A 16,802-nucleotide genomic window follows, 5' to 3' on the forward strand; every position below is an offset into this window, starting at 1 on the left:
CTCTTTACCATGTCTGTTATTCTACTTTTCCCTTTTAAACTATCTTAGGGAATACATTGGGAACAGTAACAATTTAATATAGTTTTAAAAACAACCATTTTTGTTCTGTGTTTCTTAGCTAAAAGCTTCCTGTCCCAATCCACCTACTGAATTAATTGGTTTGCTTTCCCAAAATTTAGACAAACAAATATGAAATACTATTATGGTCACTAATTCTAGTACATTAGTACTTTATTATGGGTTGTTAGATATCAGTAGATCCAATACAGACATTTTCTGTTTGGGTCACCAACAATCTGTGGTTATCTGGTTAACATGTTAAGAGTACCTACGCAATAAACAATAAAGAAAAATAAGCACATTGTTTCTGATATTGGTGATGCCAGCTGGTAAATTGGGCACTTCTAATCCCAGTGTGCGCATGAAGAGAAAATGAGTGGTTTAAACTTTTATTTGCTCTTTAAATATGAAATCACATACAATACCCCTTAGTCAACCTAAGCCAGCCATTTAGCAAGCAATAACCTGTATGTGGGCAGGACCAAGAGAGCACTTCCTACTCATATTGCTGAAAATATCAGGAAAATTAGAAAGGGTAACATAAAGCAGTGTTCCCACAGCATTTCTTTAAGTGTCACAATAATAATTCCAGGGGATTTTTGTAGGACTTGGTGCCTGATTTTGTCCCATTGATCATAGTATAGTGAGTATAAATCTCTGCTTTAATACTGAATGTAGTATTACTCTGTTCATGCTTTTTACTTTGGGAGTTACTTGCTGAGTTAGTAATAAGATCCACTTTGGTTATACTCAAGCCACAGAGTATGAAGCTTATTTACCAACACTAGTTAAGTCAGTAATCCATAGCAACCAATCGGTGATTATCATATTTTTCATGAAGGTAAAATAACATAGTAAGTTGGGTTGAAAAGAGACATATGTCCATCACGTTCAACCATAATGCCTATATATAACCTGCCTAACTTCTAGTTGATCTAGAGGAAGGCAAAAAACCCCATGTGAAGCCTCTCTAATTTGCCGCAGAGGGGAAAAAATTCCTTCCTGACTCCAAGATGGCAATCGGACCAGTCCCTGGATCAACTTGTACTAAGAGCTATCTCCCATAACCCTGTATTCCCTCACTTGCTAAGAATCCATCCAGCCCCTTCTTAAAGCTATATAATGTATCAGCCAGCACAACTGATTTGGGGAGGGAATTCCACAACTCCATAGCTCTCACAGTAAAAAAAAACTTTCCGAATATTTAAACGGAACCTCCCTGCTTCTAAAAGGAGTGGGTGCCTCGTGTCCGTTGGAAGGACCTACTGGTAAATAAAACATTAGAGAGGTTATTATATGATCCTTTTATATATTTATAGTTATCATGTCACCTCTTAAGCGCTTCTTCTGCAGTGTAAACAGACCCAACTTGGCCAGTCTTTCTTCATAACTGAGACTTTCCATACCCTTTACCAGCTTAGTTGCCCTTCTCTGGACCCTCTCTAACTCAATCATGTCCCGTTTGAGCACTGGAGACCAGAACTGGACAGCATATTCTAGATGGGGCCTTACCAGTGCTCTGTAAAGGGGAAGAATAACCCCCTCCTCCTGTGAATCTATACCCCTTTTAATACAGCTCAAAACCTTGTTTGCCCTTGCAGCTGCTGCCTGGCATTGCTTGCTACAGCCAAGTTTATTATCTACAAGGACTCCAAGGTCCTTCTCCATTATGGATTTGCCTAGTGCAGTCCCATTAAGGGTATAAGTGGCTTGCATATTTTTACATCCCAGATGCATGACCTTACATTTATCCACATTAAATCTCATCTGCCACTTAGCTGCCCAGATTGCCAGTTGGTCAAGATCCTGCTGCAAGGATGCCACATCCTGGATAGAATTGACTGGTCTGCAGAGTTTTGTGTCATCTGCAAACACTGATACATTACTTATAATACCCTACCCCAAGTCATTTATGAACAAATTAAACAAAAGTTTAATTCCTTATTCCAAGTAGAGAATGTACCATTAACAACCACCTCTGTACCCGATCCTGTAGCCAGTTTTCTATCCATGTGCAAATGACTTCACTAAGACCAATAGACCTTAGTTTAGAAAGCAGTCGTTTGTGGGGAACGGTATAAAATGCTTTGGCAAAATAAAAATAGATTATATCTACTGCATCCCCACTGTCCAGCTGCTTACTTACCTCATCGTCTGACATGACCTGTCCTTCATAAAGCCATGCTGATTACTACTCATAATGGCCTTCTCCAGTACATAATTTTGTATGTGATCTCTTAACAAGCCTTCAAATAACTTGCCCACCACGGATGTCAAACTTACAGGCCTATAATTGCCAGGCTGAGATCTTACTCCCTTTTTAAATATAGGAATGACATTAGCCTTCTTCCAATCCCTAGGTACCATACCTGATGAAAGCGAGTCTGAGAATATCAGAAACAAGGGCCACTGTAATTCTATCCCTATCTCTCTCAGTACCTGAGGAAAAATGTATTTCCATTAGCTCTGAAAACTGTTTTGATGTTCTTACTGCTTCTACAGTCTCTAGCAAGAAGCCACATTCACCTTTTGTGATGCATGTTAAGGTGTATTGCTCTGCTTCACCATCTCCTGGTGTCCTTTTTGTGGAGGCAAAGTCCAAGGCAGAAGTCCCTCTTTCTGGTATATGAGGAAAACAGAAGCCACTCTTCTGGGGGCACTGGATAAAAGAGAAGCTGCTCTAACAGGGGCAAAGGACAAGACAGACTGTCCAGGCAGAAGCTATTCTCTTGGGGGCACTGAATATTCTTGAAACTATGGTGGGATGGTTAATATAGTAGTTTTTTCAAAAAATGTTTGTAACATTGTAATGAACTAACTGGGCCTTAAAGGGGTGCTTGAATCGAAGAAGTCTAAAAACCATTGCTGCAAGTCTATCATATTCTAGCTTGGCTTACACCCTAAGCCAACAACTTTATGGGATATGGGATATGTAATAGAAATAGGACAAGGTAAAAGTACATACATGTATTTTGGAAAATAAATGATTGTTATGTTCAAGGACATGTTATTATTTTATTTTACATATTTTTTAAACAAAATACATGTAGGATTTCCTACCAATAGGGCATTTAAAGGAGAAAGAAAAGCATTTGGACATTTTATTGCCAATAGATTAGTCACAATAGTGCAAGATGGGATGCTATATTTAATCTGTAGAAAGCTTTAACATACCTGATTAAACAGCCCTAGAATCTCTCTGTTTAAGATGCAGCTGCCATTTTAGCTTGGTCTGAATAGCTTCCGTCTTACAGCTCTAGCTGCTTGGAGCTCAGATTACACAGTGCCATTGGGAGGGGGGAGTGAGTGATGATGGGAGGGGTTGAAAGAAAAAGGAGGGAGAGAGGGGTAAACTGTGCAGACTTGTGCCGTGCCCTGAAGGATTTTTCTGCAAGAGCAGGAAGTCCAAACAGAAGAACAGGCATGCAAAAAAGGAGACAAGAAATCCTGTGTACAACTTTTGTACCTGTATCTGTGGCTTTATTTACATAGAACTTTCTGATAAAGCTTACTTAGTTTCTACCTTTTCCTTTCCTTTGTATACAAAATTAAATAAATTTATAAAACTACAGTACACCAACCACTGGCTTCCAAAAGCCTATCTATTGCAGTCCCCAACATTACAAGTTGGTACAGAGAAGCAATATTTCTAGTGTCCACTAATGCCACATGAGGCCTGATCTTGGCCTGTGGAAAAGTCTTTTCAATAAATGATTTTAGTAACCAATGCATAGTTATTTCAAATATATTTTATTCATTAATAATAACATTAAAAGGAATAAAAAATACATAATTTCAACCTTCTTAAATAGAACCTCTGTTTACATCCAGCTCCCAAAGAAACTAAACCTTTAATGATATAAGCATCATTGGGACTGAGATACAATTCATTTTCTGTACAGGACTAATTAATGTTCTATTTGTTTTGCAAATAACAACCCCTTGGCAGTGGCTCTTAACTATGTCCTAAGTCTCCCAAGCCAGCACAGCGCATAAGAAAAGATTCTCATAGAAGCACAGGTGAAGTAGTTCCATGGACGCTGTGTTGCTTGGTTAATTAATGCAATGTTGGGTAGCACGAAAACCTTGAGATTGAGAACAATGACCAATCAAATCAAAAGCGAGGCTTGTACAGTGTCAGCCTTCAAAGGGTTTATGGTTTAATTAGATTATGTAACAGATTTGCTTCTAATTCACAGAGACAAAATGCATGTTGCAGAGCTGAACTGACAGCACTTAAAATTCCAGCTAAAAGGGCTGCAATGTCATTTATGTGATCTGGTAACAAGGCTGATTCAGTAATTCATTCTCATTGCATGGAAGCGCTGAATCCAGTGCAATTAGCGGCTTACATGACAGACTTATTTTTAGGATTTAGTTCTTCTTTTAGTCAAAGGGCTAACTAAAGCTTTCCCTTAATAACATGGTTCAGTTATTCCGAAATTTTGTCAAAGCATAGGCCATAATAAGAGACTGCGATTCTGTAGCCAGCCCACCAGTGCTGACAAAATCATAGCCTCAACCTTTAGGAATATAGTTTTTACTAAATTGTGAAATAGTATGATTTCATAATCTGTTTCCCCTACCTTTAAATTTGAAAATAACCATTATCTTTGTTACAAGTGTACATTTGGACACCATTACCGTTTAAATGAAAGTATAAGCAAATGTGAGTTTTTGTGTAGGAAAGAAGAACACGCATTTGAAATGACACAAGGAATATAAATTAAAGAAAAATCCTGAACTAACTCTGAAAAAAAGTGGCTGAAACATTTTATTCCTTGGTTGTTTATAAAATGTATTACCTTATTTTATTAATCATTTTAAAAGGCAAAGTTGATTTTATTGGGAACTAAAAAATACAATAGTAATTTATATATATATATATATATATATATATATATATATGGTATATATATACAAACCCCAGGTGGTTCAGCACTCCTTAGCAAAAATCCATCTGACCCAGGTGCTACCGATTTGAGCAATTTCAACAGAGTCCATGGATATACCGGTGCACACTGGGAATCCTTTAAAAATTAGCTTTTATTGAAAAATATAAAACTTAGTACATGGCAAAATAGGTACAGGTATCGGACCCCTTATCCGGAAACCCGTTATCCAGAAAGCTCCGAATTACGGAAAGCCCTTCTCCCATAGACTCCATTATAATCAAATAATTCAGAATTGTAAAACTGATTTCCTTTTTCTATGTAGAAATAAAACAGTACCTTGTAACTGATCCCAACTAAGATATAAATAATCCTTATTGGATGCAAAACAATCCTATTGGGTTTAATTAATTTTTTATTGATTTTTTAGTAGACTTAAGGTGTTGAGATCCAAATTACGGAAAGACCCCTTATCCGGAATACCCTTGGTCCCGAGCATTCTGGATAATGGGTCCTATACCTGTACTAAGTTTTATATTTTTCAATAAAAGCTAATTTTTAAAGGATTCCCAGTGTGCACCGGTATATCCATGGACTCTATGGTATATATATATATATATATATATATAAATCAGTTAGGTTTATTATAAATTTAAGGTTTGCATTATAATTTAAAACAGGACTCGTTTGGCCATCATGCAATTATTTATAAATAAAATGTCTTATAAATCTAGGATGAAAGGAAAAAACTATGATTGAGGTTTATGTAATAATTGCTTCTAAGAGAACCCTGGTATGGAACCTATATATAATATTTAAACCAGATGGTTTCAAGAGAATACTTCAGAAGCCCTATTTGTTGGGCACTGAGAGTATATTTTCAAGTATTAAAGGTACAGTATAAAAGATTATTAGCACATGAAACTATTTTAAAACTTGACAGCACCCAAACACCCCCAGATATCATATACTGGATTTTTTCCCTTTAACCCTTAAAACATACAGAAAGCAGCATTTCTCAGGAAAAAAAAACTTATAATAGGTATTACACACTAAAAAATAAATCAATGTTCTGCATTGATGGTTAATACATCAACAGTTCCATTCCAGTCTTCTGTGCCTGCACTAAATAAGATTTCTTTATACAACCAGCCTGCAAAATCTGCAATATACAACCTTCCTTCACAGCTTTAAAAGAATCCCTGGGTCTTCACACAGACTTAACTTCTCTTTGGGTTCTTCAGATCACCTCTATAGAAAGTAAAAACAAATAAAACACACCTTGAGTAGAAAAGATAATGTGGGAGCCATATGTTATATGCTTGGTATGTTTGGTTATATTGGTTCACACTACGTCTCTACTGAGGATCTCAGAAATAAATGACAGGATTGCGTTCTTCTGCAATATAGCATCTTATAATGCTAAACAGTAGTGATGAGCAAAATATTTTTGCCAGGCATAGATTCACGGCAAATTTCACTGTTCGGGCATTGGCGGATTGTTTTGCTTCGCCACAGAAAATTTGCTGTGTGACAAAATATTGTCTTATGCGCTATTTTTGCGAATTTTTCACCGTTTCACAAATCTTTTCAAACATCTGCAAATTTTCAGGCAAAGCAAAAAGGGATGGATTCGCTCACTACTAAACAGTTAAACCATTCACTTAAAAAATAAGAAACTATACTGGAGAAATGTAATAAAAGGTGCAAGGTTTTCTACTGGTCCATTAAAGGTACCATTTACAGGTCACATGTTTAAAAACAATTTTCACATTGGTTGCTATGGGTTACTACACCTGGGAAAAATGCAATTGTTATTGGAGGTAAGTCCTACACACTTTACCTGCTGAAACAAGAGTTCCATCTTCTTCAAAAGCTAAAATTGGTTTCAAAGGAATTTGTTGGATATTGTTTTCTTCACTGCTTATAGAATCACATTTAACTGGTTTAATGCTAGCTGGCAAGTTTATGATCTCCTCAAAGTTGTTGTTCTGTGTATTTAGGCCATTTTCATTTGGTTGTTTCTCAGTACTAAAAGATTCAAAAGAGAAAATGACATTCAATGACATTCATAACGCTCCATGGCTTTCTGTTGTGTCTATTGAGAAAATGTAGGATACAGCATTCAGAGAAAAAGTCATTATGTCCTACAAGCACAATGGATGACCTGGTAAAGAAGTAGTTTCAGTGCCAGAAACCTTTTGCACTTCATTTGCCAGGCAATAATTGAATATTATTTCCTCTTTCACTTTAGAGTCATTTCCTGGGGGAACATTTAGTAGAGATTTTAAAATCTGCTGGCATTTTTCTATAATTCAATTTCTGTAAAAAGATGTAGAATTTGGATTGACTACAAAGAAAAAAAAATCATAACATATCAGAAATGTTTTATTTTATGCACAAAAAGACAACTGATTTAGCAATACTATTGTCTCTTGAACATGCCAATACAAAATGTATGCATTTAGCTCAACATACACTCCCTGCCTGTCCTCTGAATGAAGCACTGCTGTGCCTATTAATGAAGGGGAACCCTTGAGGTAGGGAAACCCGTAAACAAGGTGGTAGCTCCAGGGTTCACACAGCAGCCAGCATCAACAAAAACAATGCAGATTCCCCAAAAGAATCAGGTGCATGCGTCAGTCTTATGCCAAAAATTATATCTACCAGATTTGTGTTGAAGTACAGGTGCAACTGCAGCAACAACTGGGCATAACTACATCAGGAGTCACTCCCACTTGTGACCACAACAAAGGTGGATTGCTGCATTGTGGGTATAAAATATGGTGAGTACATTTAGAGCAATACCTTAACACTGTGTCTGTGATAAGTAAGGGGCATATTTATTAACAGACAGTCAAGTTCAAGTTTTTTACCATCATCACCAAAAATACAACATAATAATTTGTACAAAAGGTATTGCACAGTATGATTAACTGATACACTATTTCCACTGGCGAAAAAAAACCTTTTTTAAAAGCAATAAAAAAAAGTAGTAATGGTAAAAAAGGCTAAAAACTGTGTAAATGTGTCTTCACCTAGCAAATCGCTGTTGTGCACATGAATGCGTGTGTGTATGGATGAGCGTTGCTAGTGTGCAAAATCCCCCTAATCACCCAAAAGCATGTGCGGTGTAAGTGTAAATGTAAGTGTAAGTGTGTTTTGGTGTAAAATGTGTGTGTTTGTGTGACTCTTACCTGGAGGGCCACAGGACCCAGATTCTACTGAGGAAACCTGTGATTTCTATGTTTCTGCTGTTGCCCTGAGCCCCTGATGCAATTGGGTCCCAAGGACTACTAGTTGCCTAGGGGTGAGCTACAATGGGATTTTAAAAACATTCCAACTAATACATACAATTTACAATGTACGACAGATAGGGTGTCAAACTAACTTTCAGTATGACATAAAAAATTATACTCTCAGATAACCCAGAACTGAACTTTATTTTTGTGTTTTTCTCTTTTTAATAATTGAGTTTTTTGTTGAGCAACTTTCCAGTGTGGAATTTCATCAGCTATATGGTTGCTAGGGTCCAATTTACCCTAGCAGCCAGAAAATTGTTTAAATGAGACACTGAAAGATGAATAGGAAAGGGCCCAAATAGAAAGATAAGTAATAAAAACAAAAATCAATAACACTAAAATTGCAGCCTCAAACAGAAACTGTCTTTTGGCTACCTGAGTCAATGACCCCCCCCATTTGAAAGCTGGAAAAAAGCAGAGCTTTACTATATTTTAAAGATACAAAATAAAGACCATGTTCAAAGTTGCCAGATTTATCAAAATGTGAGTTTAGATTAATTTAAAAAAAAAAACTCACCTACGTCATATTCATTCCTATGGGATTTTCAGAAATATATTTATCAAATGGTGAACTCTAACTTTCGCAAATATACTTCTAAAAATTCCACAGGAATTAATTGACCGTGGGTGAGTTTGTATGTATTAAGCTTTAAACTCACATAAACACTAACAAAACTGTTGCTCTGAGTCTTCTGTGAAAAGAAAAAACACATTTCGTTCCTTCTGTTCTGTACACATGGGTTATGGTATCAGACTTCCCTCTCTCAGCTCTCTAAACTAAAAGTTGTTAAAAGAAGCAGCGTGCAGCAGGGTCAGACCAAGCTAAATGGGCAGCTGCTATCTTAAAGGAAAACTATACCCCCCCCCCCAGAATGCTTAACCAACAGTTTATGCCATATTAAGTGGCCTTTTAACCTTTTTTACTGCCAACGACGTATGGGATACGTTGTGGCAGAAAAAGGGCTTAACTGCCAACGACGTGTCCCCCGTGTTGGCATTTGAAGGTTTCTCTCTGCAGCGGCATGTGCATGGGCAACGAGCCAGGGAGGCTGTCATGTGATTGCGTCTGCTGCTTCTAGAATGGTCCAGCGACAATCACATTGCAGGACCATCCTAGAAGCAGCAGACGCAATCGCATTGCGTCTGCTGCTTGCTGCTTCCCCTTAATGCCGCCGCCCACTGCAGCCTGGAGGACAGAGGCAAGCGATCGGGAGCTTCAGGACAGGTAAGGTGTTTTTTGCACTTACACACACACTTACATACATTTACACACAGTTACAACACACAATTTAGCAGTTTTTTTTTTTCATTTTTCACACTCATATACACACTTACACACAACTTTTACACATGTACACACATGTACACACAAACACTTTGTTTTTTTTTGTTTTTTCATTTTACCACTTTGTTTTTAGTTTCTTTTACCTAAAAACTGTTTATTTTGACAGCGTGACTATTGGATCAGATATTATGACCACTAATTACACTGTCATGTGACTTATTTTGTTGTTTCACTGATTTGCACAATTTTTGTGGTTTTATCGCATTTTATCCCTGTATAAGTGTTCCTAATCTGTTTTTAGCATAGCTTTGCAGGTGTAACTTTGGTGTACAAAAATAACTTTACCTATTTTGAATTCATCAGAATGTGTACTTTCCAAAAATATGTTTTTCTGGGGGTCTCTGTATAGTTAGGGGGTGTTACAGCACATAATACGCTGACAGGGGCTCTGTGTGCAAAAGCTGAGTTGGCAGGCGAGAAATCCATATGCGCTATTTTCATTTTGGGGTCAGTACATACCGCAGACTTTGTTATATATATATAAGCATATTGGGCATCAAACTGTTCAGTAGACCTTAGGTGTTCCTATTTGGGGTGACTTGCCTTTGTACGCAAGAAATTGTGTGAGATAAATGCGGCAAATTGCAACATTTTTAGGCGATTTTCTGAAATGTCATAAAAACCAATAAGTTTAGGAAAGCTTTGCAGATTGGTACTTTGGTGTAGAAAGGACTCTTTACCCTTGTTAGATTTGTCAGAATGTGTACTTTCCAAAAATATATGGTTTTGTGGGGGTCTCTGTATAGTTAGGGGGTGTTACGGCACATAATACACTGACAGGGTGCTCTATGTGCAAAAGCTGAGCTGGCAGGCGAGAAATCCTTATGCGCTATTTTCATTTTGGGTTCAGTACATACCACAGACTTTGGTATATCTATGCATATTGGCATCAAACTGTTCAGTAGACCATAGGTGTTCCTATTTGGGGTGATTTGCCTTTATCTGATCTTTATCAAGAAATTGTGAGAGATAAATGCGGCAAACTGCAACATTTTTATGCGATTTTTTAATGTCATAAAAATCTGTAAACTTAGGAAAGCTTTACAGCTTGGTACTTTGGAGCAAAACTAAATGTTTAACCATTATAGATTCGGGGGGATGTGTACTTTCCAAAAATATATGGCTTTCTGGGGTGAGTGTACTTTTTTTGTAGCATTATTCCACATAAAGGATGTAAATGTGTTGATTTTGCAGGAGCTGAAATGATAGATCATATGGGGGTATGTTCCCATTGGGGCCCCTACATGCCAAATATTTAGGTAAACCTATACATATTGGGCATCAAACTGTTCAGTGGACCCCTGGCGTTCAAATTTAGGGTGTTTTATCTTGGTACCTAACACTATGTGGGAGATAAGAAGCTGCAAATGGAAGCTCTGAGGAGATTTTCGGAAATGTCATCAAAATTGCTAAATGTAGAAAAGCTGTGCGGCTTGGTACTTTGAAGTAGAAAGACACGGGTACCCATTTTAGATTCGGGGGAATGTGTACTTTCCAAAAATATATGACTTTCTGGGGTGGGCGTACATTTTACTAGCTTTATCCCACATATAAATGATGTAAATGTGTTGATTCTGCTGGAGCTGAAATAACAGAAATGATAGATCATATGGGGGTATGTTCACATTGGGGCCCCTACATGCCACATACTTAAGTAAACCTATACAGTGGATATAAAAAGTCTACACACCCCTGGTAAAATGTCAGGTTCCTGTGCTGTACAAAAATGAGACAAAGATAAATCATTTCAGAACTTTTTCCACCTTTAATGTGACCTATAAACTGTACCACTCAATTGAAAAACAAATAAATCTTTTAGGCGGAGGGAAGAAAACCAAAAAAAACTAAACTAATGTGGTTGCATAAGTGTGCACACCCTTAAACTAATACTTTGTTGAAGCACCTTTTGATTTTATTACAGCACTCAGCCTTTTTGGGTATGAGTATCAGCATGGCACATTTTGACTTTGCAATATTTGCCCACTCTTCTTTGCAGAAACACTCCAAATCTGTCAGATTGTGAGGGCATCTCCTGGGCACAGCCCTCTTTAGATCAACCCACAGATTTTCAATCGGATTCAGGTCTTGGCTCTGGCTGGGCCATTCCAAAATTTAATCTTCTTCCGGTGAAGCCATTCCTTTGTTGATTTGGATGTATTCTTTGGGCCGTTGTCATGCTGAAAGATGAAGTTCCTCCTCATGTTCAGCTTTCTAGCAGAAGCCTGAAGGTTTTGTGCCAATATTGACTGGTATTTGGAACTGTTCATAAATTCCCTTTATCTTAACTAAGGCCCCAGTTCCAGCTGAAGAAAAACAGCCCTAAAGCATGATGCTGCCACCACCATGCTTCACTGTGGGTATGGTGTTCTTTTGGTGTTGTGCAGTATTGTTTTTGTGCCAAACATATTTTTTGGAATTATGGCCAAAAAGTTCAACCTTGGTTTCATCAGACCATAACACCTTTTCCCACATGCTTTTGGGAGACTTCAGATGTGTTTTTTGCAAAATGTAGCCTGGCTTGGATGTTTTTCTTTGTAAGAAAAGGCTTTTGTCTTGCCACTCTACCCCATAGCCCAGACATATGAAGAATATGGGAGATTGTTGTCACATGTACCACACAGCCAGTACTTGCCAGATATTCCTGCAGCTCCTTTAATGTTGCTGTAGGCCTCTTGGTAGCCTCCCTGACCAGTTTTCTTCTCGTCTTTTCATCAATTTTGGAGGGACGTCCAGTTCTTGGTAATGTCACTGTTGTGCCATATTTTCTCCACTTGACAATGACTGTCTTCACTGTGTTCCATGGTATATCTAATGCCTTGGAAATTCTTTTGTACCCTTCTCCTGACTGATATCTTTTAACAATGAGATCCCTCTGATGCTTTGGAAGCTCTCTGTGGTCCATGGCTTTTGCTGTTGGATGCGACTAAAAAAATGTCAGGAAAGACCAACTAGAGCAGCTGAACTTTATTTGGGGTTAATCATAGGCATTTAAATGATGGAAGGTGTATGCTAACTCCTATTTAATATGATTTTGAATGTGATTGCTTAATTCTGAACGCAGCTACATCCCCAGTTAGAAGAGGGTGTGCACACTTATGCAACCACATTATTTTAGTTTTTTTGGTTTTCTTCCCTCCACCTAAAAGGTTTCAGTTTGTTTTTCAATTGAGTGGTACAGTTTATAGGTCACATTAAAGGTGGAAAAAGTCCTAAAATTGTTTATCTTTGTCTCATTTTTATACAGCACAGGAACCTGACATTTTACCAGGGGTGTGTAGACTTTTGATATCCACTGTACATATTGGGCATCAGTGGACCCCTGGCATTCATATTTAGGGTATTGTATCTGGTTACTTTATGACCTGTAGGAGATAAGATACTACAGACTGGAAGCTTTGAAGCGATTTTTTAAAAATGTCACAAATTTTGATAAAAAACAATAACTTTAAGAAAGCATTGCGACTTGGTAGTTTGGAGTAGACAGACAGTTGTGCCTATTCTGGATTCCCCAGAATCTGTTCTTTCCAAAAATGTACAATTTTCTGGGATAAACCTTCTGTTAGTGGAATTTTTGTCCTTGAAATCTAAAGTATGCAGCTTTCTGGAGCAGTGCTTTGGAAATTTGGTAGTGTACTGCTGGAAGTTTTTGACCTATACAAGTGAGAAATCTCCATAAAACTATATATATTTGGTATTGGCATGTTCAGGAGACATGGGATTTTCCAAATCAGCTGTATATTCGTGCATAAAATCATTTTTGTTTCTAGTATGTGTATTTATATTATGGAAAATTTGATTTTTTTTTTCATTTTTAGATATTTAGAAGCCTATATCTTGTTACAGAATTGGAATTACACAAAAATTCTACCATATTTTGAAAGCTTAGGTTGTTCTGAAAAAAACAATATATTGTTTTCCTGGGTAAACTAAAAGTCCCCCAGAGGAAAGGCCCCTAAAGTGAAACAGTGCAAAATGTTCTGGCCGCTTTGACCAAAACGGCTGGCAGTAAAAGGGTTAAAGGAGAAGGAAAAAGTTCAATTTTCGACCCCATAAATCAAAAGTCCTGAAGTCCCTGTAGCTGATCGCTACCTTTTTGTACCTTAATGCCCTGTAGCAGTGCCTGTTTTGATATTGCGTTATTGCGGTCGCCATGTTAGATATTTAAATTACTCCAAAATGGCGCTGCTTAACTAAATGCGCATGCATGATCTCCTTCTTCCCACTAGACCCGAGCGCGACATACAGTAGTGAGCATTGCGCAAACACGGGCACAAACTCCTGCTTCAGAATTTGCACGTGCGCTCACACACTGTGGAAAATGGGAATTTTGAATACACAGCTCATTGTTTTTTTTCCTTTGATGCCGCAGATCTGCGATCTGAACAAGCGAAATATGGGGAGACTTAAGGGCACTATTGAAAGAACTGAAGATATGCCTCTAGCTTGAGATTAACACTTTACTAGCCTTTACTTCTCCTTTAAAGTATCTTACCAAACTGAAATATATATATATATATAGTATACAGGGAGGAGCACACCCTATACAAGTCCAAATGCCCTTGGTGCAGGTCAAAAAACAAAAATATAGTAGAAAGAGTGCCGCACACACAGGGACTTGATACAAAAGAAAAAGTGGTTTTATTGAAAAAATTCCAACGTTTCGAGCACAATCTGTGCTCTTCCTCAGGGACAAACCAACAGACCATATCCCAGCACCCACAGTAAATACCCCCACCACACAAAATGGCGCAAAAAAAAACGGCCCTGGTTACCATGGCAACCATGGCTACAATTCGGCACGCCAATTGAACACGCCCGACCAGCTTCCGCAGCATTTGACTGGGCATTGCCTCTGTGGGCGATATGTTCTGCTCCACATGATGACCATATTTACACACTGTAGTTCAGAGGTTGCTGGGTACTGGTGACAGGTGGTGGTTCCTCTCTGTGGTGGTTCCTCTCTGTGTGTGGTTCCTCTCTGTGTGCGTTCCTTTATATTCCTATATTCCTAGCCGCTCCTCTAGCCGGCTCCTTCCTAATGCGCGCGCGCCGCGCACGTCGGCTATTTAAAGGCGCAGGCACGCTGGCGCGTGACGTCAGCGCGCAATGGCGCCAAATTTGAAAAATTAAAGGCGTATTTAAAGGGGTTTTCTGGAATGCTTCTTTGCCCGTGATAGGTTTATTTCTGGTGCCTTTATCTGTGCTTTAAGCTTCTACTTATTCCTGATTCCTGTTTTGACCCTGCCTGGCTTTGACTATTCTGAATATCTGTATCCTGACCCGTGCCTGTTTTTGACTACTGATTCTGCTTAATCCTTCTGACTGATTACCCGGTGTGACCCTTGCCTGCCTGATGTTCCTCGCTATCTGCCTGCCTCGACCCGGTCTGTCTGACTTCGTATCTGCTAACTCCAGTCTGTACCGTGACCGTTGGCCTTAAGACTTTTTATACTGTCGTGCCCCATTGCTGGCCAGAACTCCTGCCCTGCACCTCTCGTTTAAGTCCAGGTGGCATCTGAGTAGCTGAGGGCTCCTCCCGAAGCCAAAGGCGGTCACACTACTGGCGAAGCACGAGCCTAGACCAGGGTGCTTAGCGTTTGTTCTGGCATTGGGTGCCGACCGTGACACATATATATATATACACTGCTAAATGCAAAACACTGAAAGGGTGGCAGAAGTGCAAGTAGTGAAGAAAAGAACAGAAAAGCAGAGGCAAGGGAAGAAAAAGTGTAGAAAATGGGGGGGGGGGGGTAGAAGAAATGGAGGAAAGGGAGAACGAAAAAGAAGAGACAAGGGAAAGCAGATGCAAAAGTAAATGGTAAGAAGAAGGGAGGAGCATACATTCCAAGAAGGGAGGAGATACATTCCAAGGATGAAATAAAATAAAAAAACTGGGGGAAAGGCAGCACAGGACAGATACAGTTAAAGGATCAGTAAATAAAGGGAGAGAAAAAGAGAACAAAAGAGAACAAAACCATTTAAAAAAAAAAAGAGGGAGATAGAAAGGGATGCCAAAGACAAAAGAAGAGTTTATTAATCTCTGAAGAGTAGAGTAGAGTTTTTCGTTAAAGGACAAGGAAAGGTTGATATAAATTAAAAGTAAGTCTAAAGGCATTCTTTTTAAGTACTTACTGCATATCTAAATTCCCAGATCCCCGCTTGCTTCTCTGAGATATGGTGCTGGCAGCCTACAGCAGTGTGAAGACTACAGTGACATCACTGAAATCTCTCTCCCCTCCCTGTAGGCTGCCAGCGGCAGCCTTCAGTGAAGAAAATGTGAAGTAAGTGTAACTGAGTAAATATTTGATTAGGTGAGCCAAAAGTGTGGCGTTTTTACTAAACAACAGGAGGACTATTGGGCAGTATGCTTTTTAAATTTTGACTTGCATTCTCCTTTAAATGCTCCTTAAATTTTGATGTATATTACATGTCACAAATACAGTACAAACTACACTAAAGTCATACATAGCAACAAGACAGTGGCACAAACATTCTGTTAGGTGTCTATATACTGTAAGATCCCAGATAAGCAGGACACAGGATACAGTACTTCTAATTAATAGAAATCAACAGAAATTAACAGAAATTTTAAGGGTCTCTCACATACTTACTGCTGGTAAGATACATATTACAAACTTCTACCCTAAATAATGAAAGGTAACTGTAGTAGACCACCACTTTCAAGTGACTGCACAATTTATTTCCATTCTTAAAAAAGTCACTTTTCCCCTTGCTCTTTTGCTCACCATTTTCATTGGTCTCCTCACCTGTCAGCAGGGAATGGAATTATCCTTTCAGAGCAAACCAGAGGCTGTCCATTGGGAGAGTTGTTTGTGGAGTTTTGAAGGCGTTCACATTCATGCTCCTGTAAGGGCACTGGTTTAATGGCTACAAAGAAATGCAATTATTTATTTAATAGGCTAATTTAGTACATAATTTCAGTTATAAGAATATATTAATAATGTATGCATCCTTAAAGTCTAATGTCACAACAGTGGATTAACTATTTATACAGCAGACCGCGTGGTCATGGGGGGACCCAGATCGTGGGGTACTGTAGTCCCCCCTCCCCAGCCCCTCTCCTAAAACCTTAAAATTAGTGGCATGATGACGGCTGGAGGTGTAATGCGAGCATGCCGGAAGGGGGTACTGTTTGTTGCAAGCCCCCTTACAAATTTTTTTTATGCTATTGTGTCATAACAG

At 38.5% G+C, this 16,802-nt stretch overlaps 1 protein-coding gene across 7 annotated transcripts in view; it reads right to left on the reverse strand.

Moving 5' to 3' along the window:
- Positions 1–5,965: 5,965 nt before the first annotated feature.
- map7 (microtubule associated protein 7) overlaps positions 5,966–16,802 on the reverse strand; it is a 105,500-nt gene continuing 94,663 nt past the window's right edge. For 6 of the 7 annotated variants that reach the window (XM_012963763.3, XM_004914651.4, XM_002936266.5 and 3 more), the window contains exons 16-18: positions 16,367–16,487; positions 6,796–6,983; positions 5,966–6,203 (exon numbers count right to left, since the gene is read on the reverse strand). In XM_012963763.3, coding sequence (XP_012819217.1) covers positions 6,193–6,203; positions 6,796–6,983; positions 16,367–16,487 — 320 coding nt within the window. In that variant the 3' untranslated portion in view covers positions 5,966–6,192. Of the gene's footprint in view, positions 6,204–6,795; positions 6,984–16,345; positions 16,488–16,802 lie in introns of those variants that run through there. The other variant, XM_012963766.3, reaches the window with a different exon arrangement.

This window comes from Xenopus tropicalis, chromosome 5, assembly GCF_000004195.4.
Source record: "Xenopus tropicalis strain Nigerian chromosome 5, UCB_Xtro_10.0, whole genome shotgun sequence".
NCBI lineage: Eukaryota > Metazoa > Chordata > Amphibia > Anura > Pipidae > Xenopus > Xenopus tropicalis.